This window comes from Erithacus rubecula, assembly GCF_903797595.1.
Source record: "Erithacus rubecula genome assembly, contig: scaffold_160_arrow_ctg1, whole genome shotgun sequence".
In the NCBI taxonomy this organism is placed as follows: Eukaryota; Metazoa; Chordata; class Aves; order Passeriformes; family Muscicapidae; genus Erithacus; species Erithacus rubecula.
Window position 1 is genome coordinate 130,538 of NW_027636145.1, and position 25,439 is coordinate 155,976.

General features: G+C 54.9%; 2 protein-coding genes across 2 annotated transcripts in view; one reads left to right on the top strand and one right to left on the bottom strand.

Annotated features, from left to right (window-relative positions):
• The window catches only part of LOC306815567 (low affinity immunoglobulin gamma Fc region receptor III-A-like), a gene marked incomplete at its 3' end in the record, with an annotated part of 108,332 nt that overhangs the window by 5,945 nt on the left and 76,948 nt on the right, over positions 1–25,439 (top strand). Inside the window, exon 3 of the mRNA XM_079332142.1 lies at positions 14,039–14,269. Coding sequence (XP_079188268.1) covers positions 14,039–14,269 — 231 coding nt within the window. The remainder of the gene's footprint in view (positions 1–14,038; positions 14,270–25,439) is intronic.
• On the bottom strand, positions 1,907–3,608 carry LOC306815570 (Fc receptor-like protein 2; the record flags this gene model as incomplete). Its single annotated transcript, XM_079332145.1, has 6 exons — positions 3,347–3,608; positions 2,953–3,258; positions 2,808–2,870; positions 2,194–2,215; positions 2,053–2,117; positions 1,907–1,941 (listed from the first exon to the last, which is right to left on the bottom strand). Exons 1-6 carry the CDS (start codon positions 3,579–3,581, stop codon positions 1,907–1,909), a joined length of 726 nt encoding a protein of 241 aa, XP_079188271.1. The 5' UTR covers positions 3,582–3,608.

Consider the following 25,439-nt stretch of genomic DNA (forward strand, 5'->3'; position numbering starts at 1 on the left):
GAAGTGTGAAAACTCATGACTCTGAGTCCAGCTTCATCCATCCTTGGCCAGGCTCTTGTAGTGCCCAAGGTGTATCCTTGGAATCCTCTTAATAAATTCTATTTTATTCCTTTAACTCTATCTAGTGTCTGTTCCAGGTCAGCCTCTTTAGGCATCAGAATGAAGGGGTACTTTAACAGTTAAATGAATTTATTTTGTTCAGGGAGAGGAGCCCTTGGTGGGATTTGGGGGGGTCCCTTGCTGAGGGTTTCATCAGGGACAGGGAGACCCTCAGCCCCTGCTGGGAATTTGGGGTGTTGAGGGGCTGAGGGTCCCTTGCTGAGGGTGTGGTGAGGTTTGGGGTATCCTGAGGGGCTGAGGGTCCCTTGCTGAGGGTGTGACTGGGGAGAGATGGTCCCATGGCCCTTGCTGGGAATTTTGAGGGAGACCCTGTATCTGGTGTTCTCCAGTTGCTGCTTTTAGACACCCAAAATTGTAACTTTTACCCAGAAAACACCTTCCCATGGGAATATTCTTGATATTCCTGCCATGTGGAAACTCATTTTCCCACACAAAACCTAAATCCCTGAAACGTTGTGGCTGTTTTTCAGCTGAAATTCCTCAAATCCCAGTGTGGGTGTTGTTTTTCAGGGATGCCTCCAGATCCTCCTCCTGGTGCTGCACTTTGCTCTGGGTTGGCAAAGTCAAATTACTGATTAATAAATTACTGAGCTGCAGGAAAGTTTTGCTGCCAGCTCTGGAAGTCCAAGGGGTGTGAGGAGCTGTCAGGACCTGCCTGTGGCCTGTGAATCCTGCAGAAATCCTGTCTGGGATTTGGCTGTGTCCCAGCTGACCCAAATTCCTAATTCTTTGATGTTTCCATGCAATAGAAGCCCTGGGAGCAGGGTGGATTCTGCACCTGGATGAGCCAATTGGGGGAGCAGCGTTCCCAGGCTGAGGGGGGAGGGTTTTGTGGGTATTGGGAGGAATTTTTCCCTCATTTGTGAGTGTTTAAAACGCTGTGAATGGCCAAAATATCCCCTTGGGACTGGTCCCAAGGCCCCAGCAATCCTTGCCACCGATTCTCTGAGGAGAGGGGATTTGAGGGAGCCCAAAGGGCATCACTGGGCTTTGGCAGAGCTGCCTTGGAGACAGAGGGAATTCAACTGCCATGGCCTGATCCTGGCTGCCCTGGAAAAGGAGCAGGCTCTGGAACCCCTCAGGGCCTTTGTGCCATCATGGTATGGGGAGCACAGCACAGGATGGGTTTGGGAAAGGTGACAGGAGAATCCAGAGCCTTCTGAAGGCTGCTTTGGCCATCAGAGCAATGAAGACCCATGGCCCTGCCAGGTTCCTCTGGTGGAGGAATTGAGCTGGGGGAATTGTCTGGGGTTTGTTCCTTGTTGGGCTTTCCCTGGAAATGGTTCCTTTTGTGACCCTTTGGATCAGAATCCAAACCCTTGTTGATGTTGCTGTTGGTTTTTTTTTTTCTCGTTGCAGTTTGCAGGAAATTGTTCTTGTCTCAGCCCTTTGGGTCCTTTGCCATTTGTGCCTCCACTGGCTGGGGAGGAGCACCAGCCCCTGGTTTTTAGTGGCAGCCCAAAATTGGAGAATCCCATTCCTAAAGCCAAACAGAGCTGAACAAAGAAACACCATCTGTGCCAGTTGAGCCAAAAAGCTGCATTTTGGTGCCAGTAAGACAGAAACGAGTCCTGTGTTCCCCAAGCACTGGGAGGAGAGGTGGGGAGCCATGAGTGTACTGGGACCACTGGGAGGGGGAAAGGGGAGCACTGGGTGCCCTGTGCAGCCCCCTGACTCATGGTCATCACCCTGGGCAGGATTGGCAACCATGGGAACCATGGAATGGGGACTTCCAGTGTCCCCAGTGTCACAGCCTGCTCTCATAGGTGTCACTGGTGTCCTGTAGTCACCTGTGGGCTCCTGGCAGCTCTTTGTGGATCACTTGGGGGAGACAGTGGGGGGAGCCCTGTAAGAGACCTCACTTCTGGGGAAATGACTTGAGGTGACACCCGTGGGTGCCATGTCCATGTCACATCCATCCCCCATACTCACCCCCTGCCCGCTCGGTGTCCAGCACCTCCCCCTCCTCCAGGGGAGCTGGGGGCTCTGGGGGTGCCCTGCAGGGATAAGGGAGTTTTGAGGGGTGCCTGAGGAGGGGGGAACAGTGAGTCATGGCTGGAAGCCCCCACTCACCTGTCCTGGTATTTCATGGCAGCTGCACGATAAAGGAGAAGGGGTGATCATGGGGTTCCCTGGGACCCCAACCCTGTCTGGGACCTTGAAACCCCTGAGTCCCCACTAGACACCAATTTCTACTGCACTCCCAGGACCCCTGCACCCCAAACCAGCCCTGAGGAGCCTCAGAACCTCTGAGCCACCCAGGTACTCCAACCCCCCCCAGGACCCTGGAACCTCCACGGGACCACTGAACTTTCACAGGACCCCTAAGCACTTCTAAAGCCCCCAAGAACCCCAATAATTGAATGCAGGGAACCCTCCAAACTGCTCCAGGATCCCTGAAGACCTCTCAATACCCTGTACGACTCTCCAACACCTCCCTAAAGCCTCCAGGAGCTCTTACTGACACCCAATATTATTCAAGGTTGTTCCTGGGACACTCCAGGACTCTCCAAAATGCCCCCAAACCTGTGAGCACCTCAAGCAAAGGTCACTGGGGGCTCAGTTTCACTCAGGTCAGGGGCTTTGGGTGATGCCCCACGACCGTCCCAGCCCAGGAGCTTCCCCCCACTTCCTGTAGGACCTGATCCACCCCCATTGTCACCCATCCCGGCGGTTCCACCAGTGACAGTCCCTGATGACAGCCAGGAGTAGGAGCAGGTACAGGAGCGTCCTGCTGACATTCACAGCCACTACAGGGACACAGGGGAACACAGCGGGGTCACCCTGAACCATGGGGGTCCTGAACACCCCGTTGACCCTGTGTGACCTCACCTGTGAGTCCAGTGGTTCCCTGTGGTGTCACCTCCAGGGCCAGCTCTGGGCTGAGTGCCTGGAACACGCGGTGCCCGTCCTGTCCCAGCTGGTTGGTGGCCACGCACTGGTAGGTGCCTGAATGTCCCACATCGACGGCCCCAAGCTCCAGGAGGGGACCCTGGGCCACCTCGTGCCCACCATGCAGCCAGGTGAAGGTGACAGGGGCTGAGCCCACCTGCACCGAGCAGCGCAGGGTCACGGGGTCACCTGGGCACACCTGGAGTGCCGGGGGACCGGGGGTGATGGTGGCATTGGCCACGGGCACTGCAGGGACACAGACACAATTGGCACCTGGCAGGGTGGGATGGGGATGGGTAGGTGGGGTGACCCGTTGTCCAAGGCTCCCACTCACCCAGGACTGTGATTTTCATTGCAGGGCTCTCGGCCACGCTGTCCTCGTTGCTGACCTGGCACAGGTAGTGGCCATTGTCATTGTCCCCAACAGGCCGCAGCTCCAGGCATGAGCTGGTACCCAATTGTGTCCCCAAGTCCCCCCGGTGCCAGGAGAAGGACAGAGGACCTGTCCCCAAGGCCACCGTGCAGCTCAGTGCCACCTGTCCCCCGGGGGGCTGCACCAACAGGGACATCCCCGAGGACGGGACTCCTGTGGGAGGACACAGAATGGTTTGGGGACATGAGAGGAGTGGGGGACAACATGGAGCAGTGAAAGACTCAGGGAGGGGGAGGATCAGAGAGGGGTAGGGCATCACAGTGGGGAAGAAGACAGCAGAGAATTGGTGGGCGGAGGCTTGGAAAAGGGTTGAATGGAACCACAGGGAAGGTCTTGTTGACCCAGACCCGGATGTTGGGACCTGTGGACAATGGAGGGACCTCAGAGAGGGACAGGGGCACCCAGGGAGGGCTGTGGGGGCTCCCCGTGCCCATCCCCGCACTCACTGTGCACCGTGATGCCGAGCCGGGCGCTGCTCTTCCGCGCGGCCCCCCCTCGGAGCGCACCTCGCAGCTGTAATTCCCCGAGTGGGAGACCCCCACGGTGGGCACCAGGAGCTGCGGGGACCCCTGCGGGCCCCCCACCAACTGCCCGTCCCGGTAGAAGCGGTACAGGAGGGGGGCTGGGGGCCGCAGGGGGCTGGGGGTGCTGAGGCAGCTGAGATTGAGTAGCGACTCCTCGGTGGGGTTGAAAGGTGCCTCCAGCACCAACACAGGAGTGAGCTCTGTTGAGAAGGGAGGGGGATTTGTGACCCTGAGTCCCTGGGGAGGGTCTGTGGGTGCGTCAGGGTGGTGGCTGTGGGGTGCTCACCCTGTACTGTCACTTTGACCTGCCCAGACAGCTTCCACCCCCTGGATTTCACCAAGCCCCCACAGCTGTATCGGCCGCTGTGGTGCAGCTGCAGAGGGGACAGGGACAGATCGGTCCCATCGTGGAGCGTCTCAACTTTTTTCCAGTTGTGGTAAAAGGTCACCAAGGTGACTGAATCGTCCCCTGAGCTCCGGCAGCGCAGTGTCACTCTGTCGCCCTCCAGCAGCGCCCCCGCCGGCACCTGCAGCACCAGTGGGTCTGGGGGGACAGAGGGGGACCTGTCAAACCTGATGTAACAAGGAACCCCTCAGTGCTCCCCAGTTGCAGCACGGGGTCCCCCTGGTCTGGGAGGTTCTGGGATGTCCCCAGAGCAGGGGACGGGCTCTGGTCACACCAGGAGGTGACCCATGGAGCTGAGCCCACCCTGAGCTTTTGGGATCGCCGCGAATGCCATTGGTGGGACACCCAAACCCAACCCATCATTTGAAACTGCAACGGGGGGGCTGTACCCTGTGCCAGGTCTGACACACTGGTAGATGCCACTCTCGGTGACAGTGAAGCTGTCGGGTCCCTCCTGCCCCCAGCGCTGCCCGTCCTTGTACCAGGTGGTGGCACCGGTGGTCCCTGAGCCCTGGCAGGTCAGTGTCACCTGGTCCCACAGCACCGCCGGCGTCCAGGGGGTCTCCACCAGGAGCTGGGGGCTCTGGGCACCTGCAGGTGACAGGGGACACCAGCCTACCAGGGCCACCACGGGGCTGCGGACAACAGGGCAGGGACATGGCATCCTGTGAGGACTCACCCGCAAGGCCGAGGGTCTGGGCTGGAAGGGAGAAGGGACAGGGCTGGGTGGGGGTGGCACCGTTGGGACAGCAGCACCTGGGGAACTTGGTGTGGTGTCTGTCCCCAAACTGTCTTCATCAGAACACTGATGTAGCGCAGAGAATTTGAGGACAGGGACACCTCGGTCACCCTGGGCTGAGGCAGGACATTGGGGCATTGTGGACACCACATGAGTGCACAGGTCACCTCCCCAAACCCTACAGCATGTGTTCCCATGGCCACATCCCCATGGCCCTGTGCCCATGATCCCATTCCCTTGGCACCTGCCCCAATACCGTGTCTGCAAGGAACATGGCCCTTTTCCCTGTCCCTGCATCCCTGTCTCCCTGTCCCTGTCCCCACAGCTGCCCTAGCATCAAGATTCTTTTGGCCACATCCTTGTCCTCAAATCTCTGTCCCCCTGTTCCCATCCCCATATCACATTTCCCCTGTGCCTGGTCCCCTATTCCTGTCCCAACAGCCACCCCACGAGTCGGGTCACACTAGGGTTCATGTCCATGCCCTGGCTCTGCTGGCCTTGGGGACCTCAAAAGACTCCACAGCCCCCCTGTGTCCCCCTCCCCACCGCTCTCTGCCTCACCAGGGCCCATCCCCAGGGTGTCAGGCCCGTACCCGGGCATTCACCCCACAGGAGCAGCGTCACCTTCCTGGCCACCCTGGTGTCCCCGGCCATGGGCACTGGCTGTCACTTGCTGCTGGGGCCACCTGTCCCCTGGCTGGCGGCTCTCGGGATGAAGGGACAGGAAGCGAGGTCACGTCTTGTCCTCGTGTGTAGGTAGCCCTTGGTGGGGGCAGGGTGTGGACAGGATGGGGGCAGGCTGGGGACAAGTGTGAGACATGGGGGTGATGGTGGGACATGGTGGAGATAGGATGTTGCCAGAATTTGGAGGCTGAGGTGTTGCAGGCAGCCAGGGATGGGTGTCCAAGGCACTGTCCTGCAAGGGATGGGGTTCAATGTGTTGGGTGGATTCAGACTAAGGGATGGGAGCCTCAGAACGACGTGGCATCCAGGGATTTGTTTATGTGGGTTGGATCCCAGGAATGGGGTTCCAGGGGTGTGGGGGTCCTGGGTGAATCATGGTCCCCAAGGGAATGGGTGTCCAAGGGTCTAGAACTACAAGAATGAAGGTCCTTGGGTAAGGAAATCGTGGGGAATGTCAGTCCTGGGATGCGGGTCACAGGGAAGAGGGGACAGAAGGAATGGGGGTCCCCATAGTTGGGTTCCCAGGGGAAGGGGCGGTGCCAGGGATGGGCAGTGGTTGGGCACTCCTGTGGGTCAGAGCTTCTCCCCTGGGTGCTCAGATTTTGGGGTGACTCAGGGTCTCACGCTGTCCCCCTGGGGTGCTCCATTCCTGGGGAAGCATCACTTGGGGGTCCTGGGTAATTCTGCTTCTGTGCCCTCCCCCATCCTTGACGTTTTCCTCTCTTTATTTCTGTTTTCCACATTTTCCTCACTTTTCTGCCATGCCCCCTCAATCCCGGTTCCTGACTCAAAACTCCGGGAGAGCACCTTGGCAAGGAACAGCATGAGGGGACCCCAGGGAGGGAGAAAAGGGGGTGAGGGGTTTGCAGGGAGGGCTGGGGAGGCTGGGCGTGATGGGTGTGTCCAGCTATGCTTCCCCAACACTTTCACTTTGTCTCTCCTGCAGTAGAAGGAAGAGGTTGTTTGTGCTGAGAGTCACACTGGGTGGGTTCTGTTCTGGGGGCATATCCAGGGGGTCCTGCCTGAGGGGATCCTGTTCTGGGAGTGACACGTTCTGGGTGGATTTTGTCCCAGTGGTGACACATCCCAGCGAGGGAGATCCTATCCTGGGGGATGGCGGTTCTGGACAGGGTCCCTGGACACATTCCTTGAGCAAGTCCCTGTCCAGGGTAGGACACATCCTGGAGACCCCTGTCCCTGGCAGGGGGCCCTGCCAACCCCCTCTGTCCTCAGTGGGGCACTGTGACCTCTGTGACCTCTGGGGTGTCCCAACTCAGGGTGTGACCCACCCACTCTACACCCCCTCATTGGCTGCCCCCACCCATCTGGGAACCTCAATCCCCATTTGGGAACCCTCACAGGTGCAGCACCTTGGCCCCATTGCACAGCCCACCGAGATCATTCTGTGGGTGAAAAACCCCAGCAGGGCTGACTGGGGGAATACACATGGGCTGGTGTCAGTCAGGGAGGGCACAGATACCCCAAAAACACCCAAAGCCCACCCCCACACCCAAAACCCCTGCAGGGCCTCAGTGCTGGCAACCAGGAGATGGATTAGACCCTCCCCATGAAACACTTCTGAAGCTCTTGGGGGGTTTCCCCTCCCTCTCCTGCTCCCCACAATGCCCCCACGAGGTTTCTGTGACAAGGGGTTGGGACACTTTGGGTTTATTTGATTTGGAGAGAAATCCTGTTCCAGACCTCTCCAATTTCGCTGGTCCCCTGCAGGATCTGAGCCAGCAAGAGCAGCTGGGGAATGGAGCCCCAGGCTGGAAGGAGCTCCCAAACTCCTGCTCCTTGAAGCCAGTGGCCATCCAAGTGTGGGACCAGCCATGGCCCAGTCCCAGTGCCCAGGGATGGGCATTGGCCAGCCCTGCTCTGACCAGCCCCAGGTGGCAGCCAGGACCTGAGGCTCCCCCCGCCCCCTCGGCTTTGATTCTTGCAGCTTTTGAGCTGCTGCAAAGGTGAGAATTCTTTCTGTGGCCAAAAAAGGCCTGGCTGTGTTTTGCTCAGCCCTGCAAGAAGCACAAAAGCCAGTGTGAGCCCAAGCAGTGACTCTGTGAGGCCCTTTGATGGTTTTCAGAGCAGGGCTGGCTGGAAACCCCCTCTGCAGGGGCAGCTGTGAGGGAACCAGTCTGGAAATGCAGCAATTGATCATTTGGTGCCTGTCCCCAAGGCACTGAGAGAGCCCCAGAACTGCTGTAATGATACCAACAATTTGCTCAACAACCTGACCAGGTCCCTCCTCCTCCTTCCTGCCTTGCCGTGGTTGGCAGTGCCCGGATGTCCTCGCACCCACTGGTCTCTCTCTGCCCTCTGTAGCTGAACAGGGAGAGAAAATTGAAAAAAAGGGTTCCTGGGCTGAGACAAGCACCAGGAGAGATTGCTCATCTAATCCTACCACAGGAGAAACTGGCTCAGAATCAGGGATTTTCATTAAATATTTTACTGACAAAATCAAAGCAGGATAAGGAGAAGTCAAACAAATCCTTCTAAACATTTTCTCCCGAGCAAAAACTCCTTTCCAGGCATTTCCTCCTCCCTCCATCGGAGCAAGGAGTCGGGAATGCGTTCGTGGGCAGTTCAGCACAGTTTTTTCTGATGTTGTTCAGCCAAGGTGGGGTCCCTGCCTTCCAGGGAGACCCTTCTCCAGGGACTTCTCTAGCACGAGTCCTTCCCGTGGGCTGCAGATCTCTCCCAAGTGCTCCAGCAGGGGCTTCCCACGGGCTCACAGCCCCCTCGGGTACCCCCTGCTCTGCCGGGGCTCCCGCAGGGCTGCAGGGGGGTCTCTGATTTCCAGGGATCCCCACGGGCTGCCAGGGAATCTATGGAGCCCCTCGTGCCTCTCCTTCCTCCCTGCAGGGCTGTTCCTCTCGCAGCCTCGGGCTCCACTTGGCTGCAGCAATTCCATCTCTGCCTTCCCTTGGATTTGCCCTTCCCAGCTTCTGGAGCTTATGCACCCACCCCCTGCCCTCTATCCCATATCTGCTCCAGAACATCCCATGAGTCCCGGGAGCTGCTGGGGGAGCTGCCTGGCAATAGTCACTCCCGATATGTTACGACAGTGGCTTCGGGCACGCTGTCACAATGGGCTCAGACACATCCCAGCCGTCGGTTCCATCACATTGTGACAGTCTCAGGGACATTGTCACACATCCCACACTCCATGGCAGCGCCGGCACTGGCAGTGCCATGGCAGCCGCGGCTGCTGGCACAGGGTCCCGGTCCCTCCGTGCCGGGGGCTCCTCCCAGCGGTCCCACCTCCCCCTCCGTCAGCAGCTTTACCCACCAGGATTTCCGTCCATCATTCCCAAAGTCTCATCGCAAGGGTTCTCAGCAGGGATACTGATCTTCCTAATCCAAATAAATTCATTTAACTGTTAAAGTACCCCTTCATTCTGATGCCTAAAGCGGCTGACCTGAACAGACACTAGGCAGAGTTAAAGGAATAAAATAGGGATTTACTAAAGGGCCTTCCAAGAATTCACCTTGGGCACTACAACAGCCCAGCCGAGGCTACACCCAAGCTGGAGTCACGACTTTTCACACTTTTTTAAGTTTTGGTCCATTCACATATTATGGTTAATTGTCCAATTCCTGTTCCAGGTTATGCAACCCCACCCTCCCAGATTGGTCTCCCCAGTTCAGTGCTGTTCGCACTTTTTGTATAAATTCTACATTTTGGACCTGTAAGGAAAATTAATCCACAAACACCATTGGTTTATGTCCATAAAGGAGACAGAGGAGTCCTTTTTGCTTTATTCGAATAAAGGGAGAAGCCATGGGGCACTCCCCTGGGATCTCTCGGATTTTTGGACGATGCAGCCTCCTTTTTATCCTAATTTCCCGTCCACTTTTCCCTCTCTCTTTCCCCATTGGCTGAGGTACTTGAGAGGCACAGACTTCCCAGAATGCCTGACACCTAACATTCCCCTCTAATGTATAACCCTTCCCTTTTAATTTTTAATTCTTGTAGAATTCATAGTTTCCCCCCCTATTGCTTCTTTCATCTTCTGTTACCCAATTTCATTTATCAGAAAACCGACAGTTTGTTTATAAAGGCAAGGTTTTTTTCCCATTCATTAATCAGTGGAATGTCTCCCATTGTTACTTTTATCTCTAGGTGCTGACTTTATCTACCAACAGATCTACAACTTATTTGTAAAGACAAATGTATCATTCCTCTCAACATGAAAAACGGACTTCAAAGGTGATCTTTCCATCATTTGTGGAACAATGGAAAGGGAAACAGAAACAGAGCCAACGATCTGTAATTTTATTTTTTTATGCCATGTATGTTGCGATTTTGTGGCTAATATGTCATCCCCCATGGCCGCTGTCTCCCCGTGTCGCTGCCCACATCTGTCCCACGATTCCAGATCGCAGCTCCACGGCTGCTTTGCTCATATGTTCCCCGGTTCTTCAGACCGCGCCCTGCATCTCCTCGGACAAAATTTTTTAAATTTTTTGTTTCCCCACCTCTTGGCTGGTCCCTCACCACAGTTCTTGAGACCGCTGTCCCCACAACTCGTTCATGCTCCCAAGCTCTACAGCGCAATATATTTTCCGGTTTGTAGCCTTTTCTTGTTCCTAGCCATCCTGCAGCTCACTGTAGCTGTAGTCTTTTGCTACTTTGTATATTCCATTTCTGAGTCCCTTGGTGCCTTTTAACCCATCATTTAAGGCATCACAGAGAATTATACCCCATGTGTGCACAGATCACACCCCCACCCCTAAAGCACCTGTCCCCATGGCCACATTCCAATGGCCCTGTGACCATGATCCCATTCCCACGGTACCTGCCCCCATGCCCCATCTGCTTGAGACGTGGCCCTTGTCTCTGTCCCTGCATCAATGTCTCCCTGTCCCTGTCCTTACAGCTGCCCCAGCTCCAAGGTTCCTTTTGCCACATCCTTGTCCCCACATTTCTGTGCCCTTGTTCCTATCCCCATATCCCAGATGCCTTGTTCCTGTCCTCACGGTCACCCCACGACTTGGGTCACACTGGGGTCCATGTCCATGCCCTGGCTCTGCTGGCCTTGGGGACCTCAGAGGACCCCACAGCCCCTTGTGCCCCCTCCCCACTGCTCTCTGCCTCACCAGGGCCCATCCCCAGGGTGTCAGGCCCGTGCCCGGGGCACTCACCCTACAGGAGCAGCGCCACCTTCCCTGCCATCCCAGTGTCCCCAGCCATGGGCACTGGCTGTCACTCGCTGCTGGGGCCACCTGTCCCCTGGCTGGTGGTTCTTGGGATGAAGGGACAGGAAGCGAGGTCACGTCTTGTCCTCGTGTGTAGGGGGCCCTTGGTGGGGGCAGGGTGTGGACAGGATGGGGGCAGGCTGGGGAACCCGTGGGATATGGGGGTGATGGTGGGACATGGTGGAGATAGGATGTTGCCAGAATTTGGAGGCTGAGTTGTTGCAGGGAGCCAAGGATGGGTGTCATGGCATGTGGGTCCCAGGACTGGCGGTGCAGGGCAAAAAAAGAGACTCTCGGGAATGGGGGTTGTGAGGGAAGAAGCAGCCCATGGGTGGGATCAAGGCAATGGTGGTGCTGGGCACTGGGAGAGCTGGGGTGGGGATCCCAGGGAGAAGAGACCCAGGGAATGGGGGTGTCATGGTTGGGTTCCCATGGAAAGGGGGATGCCAGGGATTGGCAGTGGCTGCAGGGGTACAGGGGTCACAGATCCATCACAGAGTCTCTCACATTTTGGGCTGACTCAGAGCCCACCAAAGCCCCCTCCGGGTGCTCATGGCCAGGGGCATTCCCCAGGCTTGTCCTGGGAGGTTCTGGCTCTCTGCCCCACACACCCCTGGGCTTTTTCCCATCCCACCCATTTCCAGGCTCAGTCATCCCAGGGAACACCTGAGCAGGTAACAGGTGGGAGATCCCAGGGAGGAGATGAGGGGGTTGGGGATGCAGGCAGTGGTTGGGGAGCTGTGGGGGATGGGGCTGTCTGCCGTGCTCCCCCAAGATTTTCACTTTCTCTTTCCTGCAGCAGAAGGAAGAGGCCGTTTGTGCAGAGGCCAGGATGTGGATTCTGTCCTGGGGGCACATCCAGAGGGGTCCTGCCCTGAGGGAAAAGAGTTCCTCTGGGCTGGTGACACCTGGGTCTTGTCTCAAGGGGCTCCTTGTTCTGGGGGTGCCATCCTGGGGATTCCTGTCACAGGGGTGGCACAGCCTGGACACCTCTGTCCTGGGGGGGCCTGAGCATTCCTGTTGCCCCCAGTGGGGCCTTGGCACCTCTGGGGTGCCCAGACTTAAGGGCATGCCTGTGATGACCTTGTCCTGATGATGGGAAATCCCAGGTGCATTTGGTTGCACAGCAATCTGTGGAAATGCCCGTGTGTCACTCAGGCTCTGATTCCTGGTGAATGCACTGCACCCTGCCCTGAATTCCCCTGCCTGGGCACTCCCTGCTCCTGCTGGGACACCCCTGTGCCCCAGAGCCACGTGTGGAGCCCCTGCTCCTTATTTCCACACTTTTCCCTCTCTTCTGGTGTCCATATCCACAACTCAAACATTCTTTCCAGGAGGTTCCAGAGGGCTGCAGGTTTTGTTCAAGGAGGAGGCTCCCAGTTAGGTTGTTGAGCAGATATTTGTGGGGTTTGCAGCAGTTCTGGGGCTCTCTCAGTGCCTTGGGGACAGGCACCAAATGATCAATTGCTGCATTTCTGGACTGGTTCCCTCACAGCTGCCCCTGCAGAGGGGGTTTCCAGCCAGCCCTGCTCTGAAAACCATCAAAGGGCCTCACAGAGCCACTGCCTGGGCTCACACTGGCTTTTGTGCTTCCTGCAGGGCTGAGCAAACCACAGCCAGGCCTTTTTTGGCCACAGAAAGAATTCTCACCTTTGCAGCAGCTCAAAAGCTGTGAGAATCAAAGCCAAGGGGGCGGGGGGAGCCTCAGGTCCTGGCTGCCACCTGGGGCTGGCCAGAGCAGGGGTGGCCAATGCCCATCCCTGGGCACTGGGACTGGGCCATGGCTGGCCCCACACTTGGATGGCCACTGGCTTCAAGGAGCAGGAGTTTGGGAGCTCCTTCCAGCCTGGGGCTCCATTCCCCAGCTGCTCTTGCTGGCTCAGATCCTGCAGGGGACCAGCGAAATTGGAGAGGTCTGGAACAGGATTTCTCTCCAAATCAAATAAACCCAAAGTGTCCCAACCCCTTGTGACAGAAACCCCATGGGGCGATTGTGGGGAGCAGGAGAGGGAGGGGGAAGACCCCAAGAGCTTCACAAGTTTTTCATAGGGAGGGTCTAATCCATCTCCTGGTTGCCAGCACTGAGGCCCTGCAGGAGTTTTGGGTGTGGGGTGGGCTTTGGGTGTTTTTGGGGTATCTGTGCCCTCCCTGACTGACAAGACATGACCTCGCTTCCTGTCCCTTCATCCCAAGAGCCGCCAGCCAGGGGACAGGTGGCCCCAGCAGCGAGTGACAGCCAGTGCCCATGGCCAGGGACACCAGGATGGCCAGGAAGGTGGCGCTGCCCCTGTGGGGTGAGTGGCACAGGCCTGACACCCTGGGGATAGGCCCTGGTGAGGCAGAGAGTGGTGGGGAAGGGGCACAGGGGGGCTGTGGGGTCCTCTGAGGTCCCCAACGCCAGCAGAGCCAGGGCATGGGCATGAACCCTAGTGTGATTCGAGTCGTGAGGTGGCTGTCGTGACAGAAACATGGGACCAGGAACAGGGGAACTGGGATGTGAGGATGGGAACAGGGGGACAGAGATGTGGGGACAAGGATGTGGTAAAAGGAATCTTGATGCTAGGGCAGCTGTGGGGACAGGGACGGGGAGACAGGGATGTAGGGACAGGGACAAGGGCCACGTTCCATGCAGATACGGCATGGGGACAGGTGCCATGGGAATGGGATCACAGGCACAGGGCCATTGGAATGTGGCCATGGGGACGGGGGCTGTAGGGCTGAGGGAGGTGACCTGTGCACACATGGGGTGTCCACAATGCCCCCATGTCCTGCCTCAGCCCAGGGTGACCGAGGTGTCCCTGTCCTCAAATTCTCTGTGCTACATCAGTGTTCCGATGAAGACAGTTTGGGGACAGACACCACACCAAATCCCCCAGGTGCTGCTGTCCTTGCAGGGCCACCCCCACCCAGGCCTGTCCTTTCTCTCTTCTAGCCCAGACCCTCAGCCTTGCTGGTGAGTCCTCGGGGTGTGCCATGTCCCTTCTCCACTGTCCCCAGCCCCATGGTGGCCCCGGCAGTCTGGTGTCCCCTGTCACCCGCAGGTGCCCAGAGCCCCCAGCTCCTGGTGGAGCCCCCCTGGATGCCGGCAGTGCTGTGGGACCAGGTGACACTGACCTGCCAGGGCTCAGGGACCGCCGGTGCCACCACCTGGTACAAGGACGGGCAGCGCTGGGGGCAGGAGGGACGCGACAGCTTCACTGTCACCGAGAGTGGCATCTACCAGTGTGTCAGACCTGGCACAGGGTACAGCTCCCCCGTTGCAGTTTCAAATGGTGAGTTGGGTTTGGTTGTCCCCAAACTGGTGTGACCAGAGCCTGTCCCCTGCTTTTGGGACATCCCAGAGCATCCCAGACCAGGGGGATGCTGTGCTGCAACTGGGGAACAACGAGGAGTTCCTGGTGACATCAGGTTTGACAGGTTCCCCTCCTGTCCCCCAGACCTTCTGGTGCTGCAGGTGCCGGCGGGGGCGCTGCTGGAGGGCGACAGAGTGACACTGCGCTGCCGGAGCTCAGGGGACGATTCAGTCACCTTGGTGACCTTTTACCACAACTGGAAGAAAGTCGAGGCACTCCACGATGGGACCGAGCTGTCCCTGTCCCCTCTGCAGCTGCACCACAGTGGCCGATACAGCTGTGGGGGCTTGGTGAAATCCAGGGGGTGGAAGCTGTCTGGGCAGGTCAAAGTGACAGTACAGGGTGAGCACCCCACAGCCACCACCCAGATATACTCACAGACCCTCCTAGTGACTTGGGGTCACAAATCCCCTCCCTTCTCAACAGAGCTCACTCCTGTGTTGGTGCTGGAGGCAGCTTTGAACCCCACCGAGGGGTCCCTCCTCCATCTCAGCTGCCTCAGCACCCCCAGCCCCCTGCGGCCCCCAGCCCCCCTCCTGTACCGCTTCTACCGGGACAGGCAGTTGGTGGGGGGCCCGCAGGGGTCCCCGCAGCTCCTGGTGCCCGCCGTGGGGGTCTTCTACTCGGGGAATTACAGCTGCGAGGTGCGCTCCGAGGGGGGGGCCGTGCGGAAGAGCAGCGCCCGGCTCGGTGTCACAGTGCACAGTGAGTGCGGGGATGGGCACGGGGAGTCCCCACAGTCCCCACGGGACCCTCAGCTCTCACGGCATGCTCCTCTCCCTCTCTGACGTCCTTCCATTATCCACAGATCCCACCATCCCTGTCTGGGTCCCCAAAATCTTCCCTGTGGTTCCATTCAACCCCTTTCCAAGCCCCCTCCCCCCAATTTTGTGTTGTCTTCCTCACTGGGATCCCCTCACCCCTCTCTGATCCTCCCCCTCCCTGTGTCTGTCACTACTCCATGGTGTCCCCCACTCCTCTGAAGTCCCCAATCCATCCTGTGTCCTCCCGCAGGGGTCCCGTCCTCGGGGATGTCCCTGTCGGTGCATCCCCCTGAGGGACAGGTGGCACTGAGCTGCACGGTGGCGATGGGGACAGGTCCTCTGTCCTTCTCCTGGCACCGGGGGGACTTGGGGACAGAACTGGGCACCAGCCCCCACCTGGAGCTGTGGCACGTTGGGGACAATGATAATGGCCACTACCTGTGCCGAGTCAGCAATGGGGACAGCGTGGCTGAGAGCCCCGCAATGAAAATCACAGTCCTGGGTGAGTGGAACCCTCTAACTGCAGGTCACCCCACCCACATCATCCCAATGACACTCTGCATGGTGCCAGCCCTGTCTGTGTCCCTGCAGTGCCCGTGGCCAATGCCACCATCACCCCCGGTCCCCCGACACTCCAGGTGCACCTAGGTGAACCCGTGACCCTGCGCTGCTCAGTGCAGGTGGGCTCAGCCCCTGTCACCTTCACCTGGCTGCACAACGGGCACGAGGTGGCCCGGGGTCCCCTCCTGGAGCTTGGGGCCGTGGATGTGGGACATTCGGGAACCTACCAGTGCATGGCCACCAACCAGCTGGGACAGGATGGGCACCGCATGTTCCCGGCACTCAGCCCGGAGCTGGCCCTGGAGGTGACACCACAGGGAACCACTGGACACCACTGGAATACAGGTAGGGATACAAGAGGTCATTGGGATTGCAGGACCCCTGCAGTGACAGGTGGCCCTGATGTGTCCCCGTCTGTCTCCATCAGTGGCCATAGGACTTGCCGGGTATCTTCCTCTTCCTGGTCCTGCTTGTGAGTGGAGCTGTGGGCTGGCACCGGTGGAAAAACTTGAGTGGGTAACAATGGGGGCTTTGAGGGCCTTGAGGATCTTTGGGGCCACATAAATGTGGGGATGATGGGGCAGAACCCACAGCCCCTGATGTGGGCAGTGCTGGGTGTTCAGGACCCTTGCTCAGGGTCCTGAAGGATATGGGTTAGTGTTGGAGGTCCTTGCAGGGATTTTGCAGTTCTTTCCGTGATCAAGGTGGAATTTGTAGGGTGCCAGGCTTGCGCTTCCAGGGGGCTCAGGGTTCAGAGCTCTGAGGTAATTCAGGAGTTCTAGGGACACCAGGAGGATTCCTAAGAAGAGTTAGGGGCCTGGGACCCCAGAATTACCCCTCCCCTCTTTCCTTTGCAGCTGCCAGGAAGAAGGAGGAAAAGTGAGTTGGGGGCTCAAACCACTCTCTGACCTTTGACCCCAACCCCCAAGCCCTCCCATTCCCTCCCACACTTTATTCCCTCAGAGTCCTCCCGCAGCCCCTGGTCCCCCCAGAGGAGGGGGAGGTGCTGTACACGCAAGTCGAGGGCACCAAGCAGACGGGGGGTGAGTCTGGGCTGGGACACACACAGAGGGGCACATCACCCATGAGTGTCCCCCTGCCCAGATGCCACAGCCAGTGTCTCTTGCAGTGTCCCTCCATATCACCACACTCCAGGATCTCCAGGTGACCTACACAGAGCTGCCAGCAACCCATGGGCGACCGCGGGAATGTGGGGACATCTACGGGAATGTGCTGTGACACTCGGGGAATGGCTGGCACGAGGGGCACTGGGGGCACTGGGAGACTCTGGGAGCTCTAGGGGCACTGTGGGGGCACTGTGAGAATTGGGGGACCTCCACCAATGGACATTCACACATCTGTGCTCCCCAACACTCCTGTGGGTGCCTGACATTCACACGTAGATGGGCACAAGTGGAGGGTCATGTCTGAGGTTGCACAGGGCACCCAGAGCTCCTCATGCCCCCTAAACTTCGAAGGGCTTCCTGATCCCTGTTCCACAACCACCAGTGGTTCCCCATTCCACATCCAAGTGCTAGTAGAACCCTGACAGACCTTCCCATTCCTTCCCCACAGTGCTCCCAGTGCCCCTAGGGGCTCCCTATTTCCCCTCCCAGTGCCTCTCCATTGCTTCCGGTACATCCAGGTGGTTCCCATTCTATTTCCTATTACTGGTGTACTCCCAGTGCCTCCGCAATTTCCCTCTCAGCACTCCCAGTACACCCATGGCTCCTCATCTTGCTCCCTGTGCCCAGGGAACACAGGACTCGTTTCCCTCTTACTGGCACTAAAATGCAGATTTTTGGTTCAGCTGGAAGAGATGTTGTTTTTTTGTTTATCTCTGTCGGGCTTTAGGAATGGGATTCTCCAATTTTGGGCAGTCACTAAAAGCCAGTGCTATGGAATCCTGTCTCCCATCGCAAATCCCTCCTATGCAGTCTTCCCCACGTGATAATGTCACAAATGCCCTAGGGGCATTCCAGAACCTCCTCCTTTTCTAGAGCTGTCAGGATCAGGCCATGCCAAAGGATGGGGTGTGAGAGACAGGAAAAGTTGGATGTCCAGAGACATTTTGGAAAACCTGCATGTGGCAGGGCTGCGTCAGGCCTTGCTTTTGTGGCACAAGGTCCCATGTGTCAGTCAGTCTGTCAGCCATGGCACACTGGGGACAGTGTGATGCTCTGCCAAACCCAGTTCCTGAGCTGCTGAGGGATCAGGAGTCCCACTTTGGGAGAGGACCCTTGGAGGCCAAAGGTCTTAAAAGGCCGAGCATGAGGTGTCCAAGTGTCTGAACCTGTCTTCTCTTGGAGTGTCTGCCTTATCCACGCTGGAACCCAGGAGTCAGAAACTGTCTTGGTTTAAAAGAGAAACATCTCCCAAGGGAAGAAGGAACCATCCTGGAATGGAAAGAGGACCCATCCCTCCAAACTGTTATAACTGTGAAAATTATGGGGCTTCCAGACAAAAATGTAAGAAAAGGAATAATATATTGCTAGGAAATTTACAGAACAGACCAAACAGCAACACAAGGACAGGAATTTCCAACCGGCTCAGGGCTGTTTGTTCATCTTTGGTGCTTTTATGGCCACAGCCAGCAGGGGGCGCTGCAAGGAGCACTCCCGCCCAGCAGGGGGTGCTGCAGGGAGCACTCCCACCCAGCAGGGGGCGCTGCAGGGAGCACTCCCGCCCAGCAGGGGGCGCTGCAGGGAGCACTCCCGCCCAGCAGGGGGCGCTGCAGGGAGCACTCCCGGCCAGCAGGGGGCGCTGCAGGGAGCACTCCCGCCCAGCAGGGGGCACCCCGGTGCCAGCTCCAACCCCTCAGGGGCCATGGCGGCCTCGGGCGGGACGGACGAGCCCAAATTGCTCCTTTGGCAAACTCACACTTTGCACCAATTGGTGCCGGCACCAGCACTGGCAGCGCCTGGGCAGAAGAGATGAAGGCAGCAGCTTGGACACTGGTGCCCAGTGGCAGCAGAGCAGTGTCCCGGCCCAGGCACACACCCTGCGCAACACCCGCCACCGCTCTCCCTGATGGGAGCGGAAGGAAGGCAGCACCCAACCCCAGGCAGGTCTCAGGCCCACAGCAGCACCTCTCGTGCCTTTTCACCATAATTCCTGAAAACCCTCAGACTCTCACAGCCTTTTTGTCCTTCAGTCCTGGCACAGCAGCTCTGGGAATGTTGAATTCCCCTGGCATGTTGAGGAAAGCAGGTGCTCCTTGCTGACACTGCCAGGGCTCCTCAGGGGCTCCACAGCACGTTTGGAGCTGCTGCTCTTCCTGGGCCACTGCTGGTCCTGACACAGCAGCCACGGGGGGGGGGGGGGGGGGGGGGGGGGCGGAATTGGAAGAGGAGGAGGAGGGGGAAAGGAAGGAGGATCAGACCCTTAACGAGCTGTTGTAATTAGGGCCTGGTTTCCGGAATTTCAGCCCTGCTGCTACACCAACCCTGTGCACAAACACGTCTCTGCTGCCTCTCCTGGGGATTTTGGACAGCTGTGGTGGCACTGGACACATTTTGGGGCTCAGGTGCCCCCAGCTCTGCCCACAAGGAGCTTGTTTGGCTGCCGGGAAGGTTTCCTGGAGCTTTTCCTGGTGCTGGACATGGTTCAGTGCCTGTGCCTGTGGCTGGTGCTTCACGCTGGCCGGCCAGGAAGGCTGAGCTGGAGCAGCTGCTGAGGCGGGAGCGGCTGGAGCAGGTGCCCCACGGGAACAGCACCTGGCCATGCAGATGGAGCAAGAGCGCTGGGAACTCCACAGGGTGCTCAGGTGAGGCCCACGGGGCCAGGCATGGTGGGGCACTCCTGCCATTGCTGCTGCCCTGAGATTTTGGGACTGAGCAGTGACACCCATCGGGCTCCAAAGCCGCTCAGGGCTCAGGCACAGCCTCAGAGGAGGTCCCAGAGCCTTGGGGATGATTCAGGTGCTCCTGGGCTTGTTCCTGACAAAGGGCAGTGCTCCGGAGCACAGGGGGCATCCCAAAGGCTCAGCCTGGGCTGCTGGAGCCTGAGTGCTGCTGGCAGGGACAGTGTGAGGGAGCCGGGCCCTTCTCAGCTGGCGCTGCCTGGGGAATTTCTCATCCTCCAGCAGCTCCGGAGCCTCTGCCAGGTGGAATGGGGTTTCACTTCTTCAGGGTTATCTGTACACATATGGCAGAGAGGGCCTGAAGGCCCAGCAAGACCTGTTAGTTTTTAATCCCGTGGCTTTAAAGACGCTGAAAAAAGCTACACAGCTTGGGAGAAAGGACTGTTTGTTGTCAGTTTGGCTCTGATAGAAGTAGAAAAAAATCACAAGACAGCAGCCTATTGTATTGAGAGTTCCTTTTAAAGTCATTAAAACAGTTACCTCTGGGACCCCTCCTCCAGAAGGGGTTGCCCAGCAGGCCTCTGTGAGAAAATGGTATGCTCAAATAGAACACTACTGTCATATTTTTCCAATCACTGAAAGCGCTGTAAAAAATTTGTCAATACAAGAAACAGAGAACTTGAACAGCAGCCAGGAAAAACCAGCTTCAGTAATCAAGGTAGCTCCTCCCTTCTCACCCAAGCAGACAGTGAATGCTTGGTTTACTGATGCTTCAGCCAAAAGAGAAAGAAAAGTGTGGAAATATAAAACTGTAGCCTTACACACTTCCTCTGGTGAGCAGATCATCACAGAAGGGGAAGGCAGTGCTCAAATTGGAGAGCTCACAGCTGTTTGGAGTGTTTTTCAAAAGGAAAAAAAAAAAAAAACTTCCTTTGTTGTATTTACACTGATTCTTATGCTGTTTTTAAAGGCTGTACAGAATGGTTGACCTTTTGGCAACAGAATGATTGGGAAGTTGATAGGATTCCAGTGTGGCAGAAAGAAAAATGGCAAGACATTTTAGAAATTGCAAGTCAGGGAAGTTTTGCAATGGGGTGGGTAGCCTCTCACCAGACAGATGGGAATCCAGCAGGAGAACGGAATAACAGAGCTGATGAATTAGCAAGATTGAGCCCCCTGAAAAAGGAAGAAATCGTTGAAGATTAGGAACGGTTGCTAGAGTGGTTACATGTAAAAAGACAACACAGAGGTGCAAAGGATTTGTACAAAGAAGCTCATGCTCGAGGTTGGACTGCTACCAGAGAAATGTGTAAAACTTGTGTATCAGCCAGCGAGCAGTGTCGCAAACAGCTGGAGAGACATCCTTTAGAAGATGATCCATTACACTTGAGAAGAGGGAAAGGCTTATGGGATGCATGGCAGGTAGATAACATTGGTCCCTTTAAGCGATCAGGAGGAAAACATTTTGTGTTTGTGGGAGTTGAGATAATGTCAGGATTGGTACAGGCCGAGGCCTTCAAAAGGGCTACAGGAGAAAATACTGTTAAAGCATTGCAGATATGGTTTGGAACTTTCCCAAAACAACAAGAAATTCAATCTGATAATGGGTCTCACTTTACTGCTAAAGTAATGCAAGATTGGGCACAAAGTGAAGGAATAAAATGGGTTTTCCACACCCCTTACTACCCTCAAGCCAAAGGAATTGTAGAAAGGACCAATGGTCTCCTGAAACGGCTTCTGAAACCACAGGAAGGAAACTGGGATGAATGGCTGCCTAAAGCTGTTCAGGGTGTTAATGAAAGATGGGGGTGAATGGGTGCTGGAAAATCAATGCTTTTTGCCCCAAAGCTCTAACCATAATTCCTTCATTAAAAGGACCTGCTAATCCTAAGGATACAGCCCATTATCCTGGACAACCTGTCTTAGTAGACCTCCCTATGGTAGGAGAGGTACCACTTGTGCTGAAAACTCCATTGAATAAATTTGCATGGGTAGCATCTGATGCTGTAGGAAAACAACATCGGATAAATACCCGTTGGATTATTCCATCATTCTAACGTACTGCCACTAGATGGCAGATTTTACTGTGTTTATAATTGCAGGTGAACTCCAAGGGACATTTGGAATGACATAAAAGCCAGATAGCCATGCTAACAGTAATAATACTCCTCTACATCTTACCATACCTACATGGCCAAAGCCCAGCTGAATGGCCATGGACTCATGCTACCATCAGGTACACCAGTGCTCCAGGATCCTGCCCTGGATCCCAACTTAGCGACCGTAGTGTTGCATGACTCCGAGGTATACCATCAAAATGAGTGGGGCTGGGATCGAAAGGACTGGGTCCGGATGCTCACTGGGACAATTGGTGAAAAGATTGAGGTAGGATGCAGAAAGGTAGAGGGATCCTCCCATGAGAAAGCCACCTCCATTGCAGTAAGTGGAAAATTTTTGGAACCAAACATAACTAGTAGTTTGCATCCCGACATTACAGGGGAACTTTGTCCCACTACAGCTTGGAGATGCAAAAGACAAACTCCTTTTTTGTTGTGTTGTTGGCCAATTACGTCACATAGGTTGGTTTGGTTAAGGTGAAATTGTGCCAGCAGTCAGTAGGTTCATGCTCACAAAGCCTGGTGATTTCAACATTGTTGGTGCTGGGGTCTAAGACAAGTCTCACTCCAATGTGAGGTGTTTTCGATGTGGGCGGAATGGCCATATACAACGAGACTGTCAAACTACAAATGTTTGGTGCCATATCTTTCAGCGTAACTCACATTCCACAGACGTTTGCAGATATAAGTCAAAAAATGGCAAGCCAAGCGTGAGGGGACGCGACATGAAGACACCAACTGCGTGCCGAGTCACCCAAGTACCTCCGGTAGCCCCTCGTTATTCCCTGCCTGCAAACGTCAGCCAGCCACCGCAACAGGTTCCTTGCTCCCTGCCGGTCAACTTCAGCCAGCAACAGGAGGGAGCCTCGGCATGGACTTGGCAACCGCAATAGACATTGTACTTAAAGACTCTAAACCTTTAAAGGTTCCTACTGGGGTTTGTGGACCTTTAGTTTTAAATGGACAATCTTATGGAGCTTTATTATTGGGACGATCTTCAACTATTTTACAGGGACTAACTGTTGAACCTGGAGTTATCGATGTGGATTATACAGGTGAAATTATGATTATGGTTCATACACGTTTTCCTCCTATCAGTATTCCTGCAGGAAGCCGCATAGCTCAGCTGATTCCACAACAGCAGTTGATTAAGGAGGCCCAAGCACCACTGTGAGGAACTGGTGGATTTGGATCTACACGAGGTTTGGTATTACTTACTCTTACAATGGATCAGCGCCCTGTTGTGGAGGCTATATTATGTTTTGCTCAACAGGAAAGGCGACTTTGAGCCTTATTGGATACAGGTGCTGACATTACCATAGTTGCTAAGCGTCATTGGCCATCTGATTGGCCACTGCAAAATTGTCTAGAGGCAGTTGAAGGGGTTGGACGTGGATTTTACAAAAATTGGCTACAATTATTTCTGAAAGAGCTGTTTCTCGGAGAGTGGAGGATGTACCCATTGACATTACTATTTTACAGGGAAAAGATCACCTCATGGGTGCTCTCACACAGCTCACAACGGATCATCAGACACTTGTTTTGGAATGGCTTTTTACATCTGTGCAACCTAGGACGCAAGGACCTGCTGAGGTACAATATAGCAGTAGAGGTTATGTGTGTGTTATTGCTCCCACAGGACCCATTTGGGTACCCAGCAAATGGATTCGTCCAGTGATTGATGACGGAGGCTGCTCCTCCTCCACCTCAGACCCAGGAAGAAGAGGAACAAGAGGAGAGAAAGCACCTGAGGGATCATCTGGCAGTGCAACCCCTGGTCCAAAAACTCGAGAGTCTTCTGAAGAGGACCATTGAGTGGTCAACTCTTTCTGATTTGGAAGAGTTTGCTATTTACCAATCTTCATTATTTGCTGATCAATTTGGGCTGGGAAAGAGACAATGTTTACGCTGTAATAAAAAATGTAAGAGAGGTGCATGGGTATTGATAAAATGTGGTAGATATAAGGAAAATTGTTGGTTGCATCAAACACACTTATGGCAACCTGTGTGTCTTATTTGTACTGAAAAACTGCAACATACTAATTGGCAGCGAGAGGCTTTGGCATTAATTGACACTCACTTTTCCTCAGGAGGTGAACAACGTGATCGCTGGCAACCTTCTCTTGTAACTGTAGGGTATGTTGTTGAAAATTGTAAGAACAGGTATTGATTTTTAGTAAGTTGGTGTCTCTTGTTTGCTATCCAACAGATAGAGTGGTTTGCTGCTACAGTAGTACTAAAATCTGTCTGTTCTCGGGATATCCCAGAAATTACACGTCACTGTTGTATACAAGAACATCAATGGGATGATGTTATTAAGGGGCATCTTTGGCCTGAATCTAGGCATGGTAATCTTAGAGGTGCTAATCGCTTCTTTCATCCTGACTGATGCATGGATACCAACACAACCCAAAACTAATGTGTGGGTTACCCTGGCAAATAAGACTGGGCAAGATGCTATATGCCTGTCTTTATCAACACCAGGTAATCCTTTTTCTACATGCTTGGTTGGTATCCCACTTGATTCCTGGCCATGTCCTGATGCACTTTCAGTCTGTAACATTTCAAATCCGAAGAACAATGTTAATTTTTGGAACTCATGGGTTCCATATTTAAAGCATGCATCTTTAGAACCCCAAAGAGTTGGAATTGATGGGGTCAGTTCGAGCTGATGCATGTGTGATGTTCAATTACTCTAGAAAATCTTCACATCAGCCAGTCACAGTTTTGGTAAATACATCTCTTTCAGTGTATCGAAATGCTTCACTGTGGTGCAATTATTGCTACTATCTCAGAGTCCACAAACACTCCTTTTGCTTTGCCCCCAGGTGTGTTTTTGATTTGTGGGGACAGAGCTTGGCCAGGCATACCATCTAGATTGAGAGGAGGACCATGTACCTTAGGAAGACTTACCTTGTTTACTCCTAATGTGTCAATGATTTTACAGGCACGTCGAAGACATCTTCGCATTAAAAGATTGGCTCATGCTTACAAATCCGACTGTCAGGATAATGTCAAATTTTGGTCAACTGCACAAATTATAGCAGCATCTATTCTTACTCCAGGTGCTGCTAATGCAAGAGCTTTATCTTAACTTGATAAACTTGGCTGTTGGTTAGCAAAACAGACTAATGCTACCTCTATAGCTCTATCACAACTTTTGACTGACGTTGATTCTGTTCGTCATGCTACTTTGCAAAACCGAGCAGCTATAGATTTTTTGCTTTTAGCACAAGGCCATGGATGTGAAGACATTGAAGGAATGTGTTGTATGAACCTTTCTGATCATTCTGTGTCCATTCATAAACAAATAAGTGATTGGAACAGCTTGCTACTCACTTGCAAGAATACACTGGATTAAGTTTAACTGATTGGCTAAAGTCATTACATTTGGGGCCATGGCTGACATCTCTTTTACAGCACCTTATAATAATTGCACTTGTAATTGTGGTTGTACTTCTGCTTGTTCCGTGCATTTTTCAATGTTTGCAGAAAAGCATGACACGCATAGCAGAGTCTGCCATGAGTCATGCTTTTCTTGCACAAAATAAAAAAGGGGGAATTGTTGAGAATTGATTAGAAAGCCATGGACACAACTGTGGATATGGCTCGGCTGAGGCCTTGTTGCAAAAGAGCAGTTCCTGCTAAGTAGTAGCTAGGCCTTGCTCTTAAGCAGATTTTGCTGAACAGCAGTGTTTGCTTTTAAGAGACTTTTGCAAAAGCAATAGAGCTAGCATAATCTGCAGAGTTAGTCGATAAGTAATACATATGTCCATTGTTCAATCAAGGCCTTAACTTCCAGGGAAGCACGTAGCAAGCGAGGTATAACCCTGGGATGGATACTA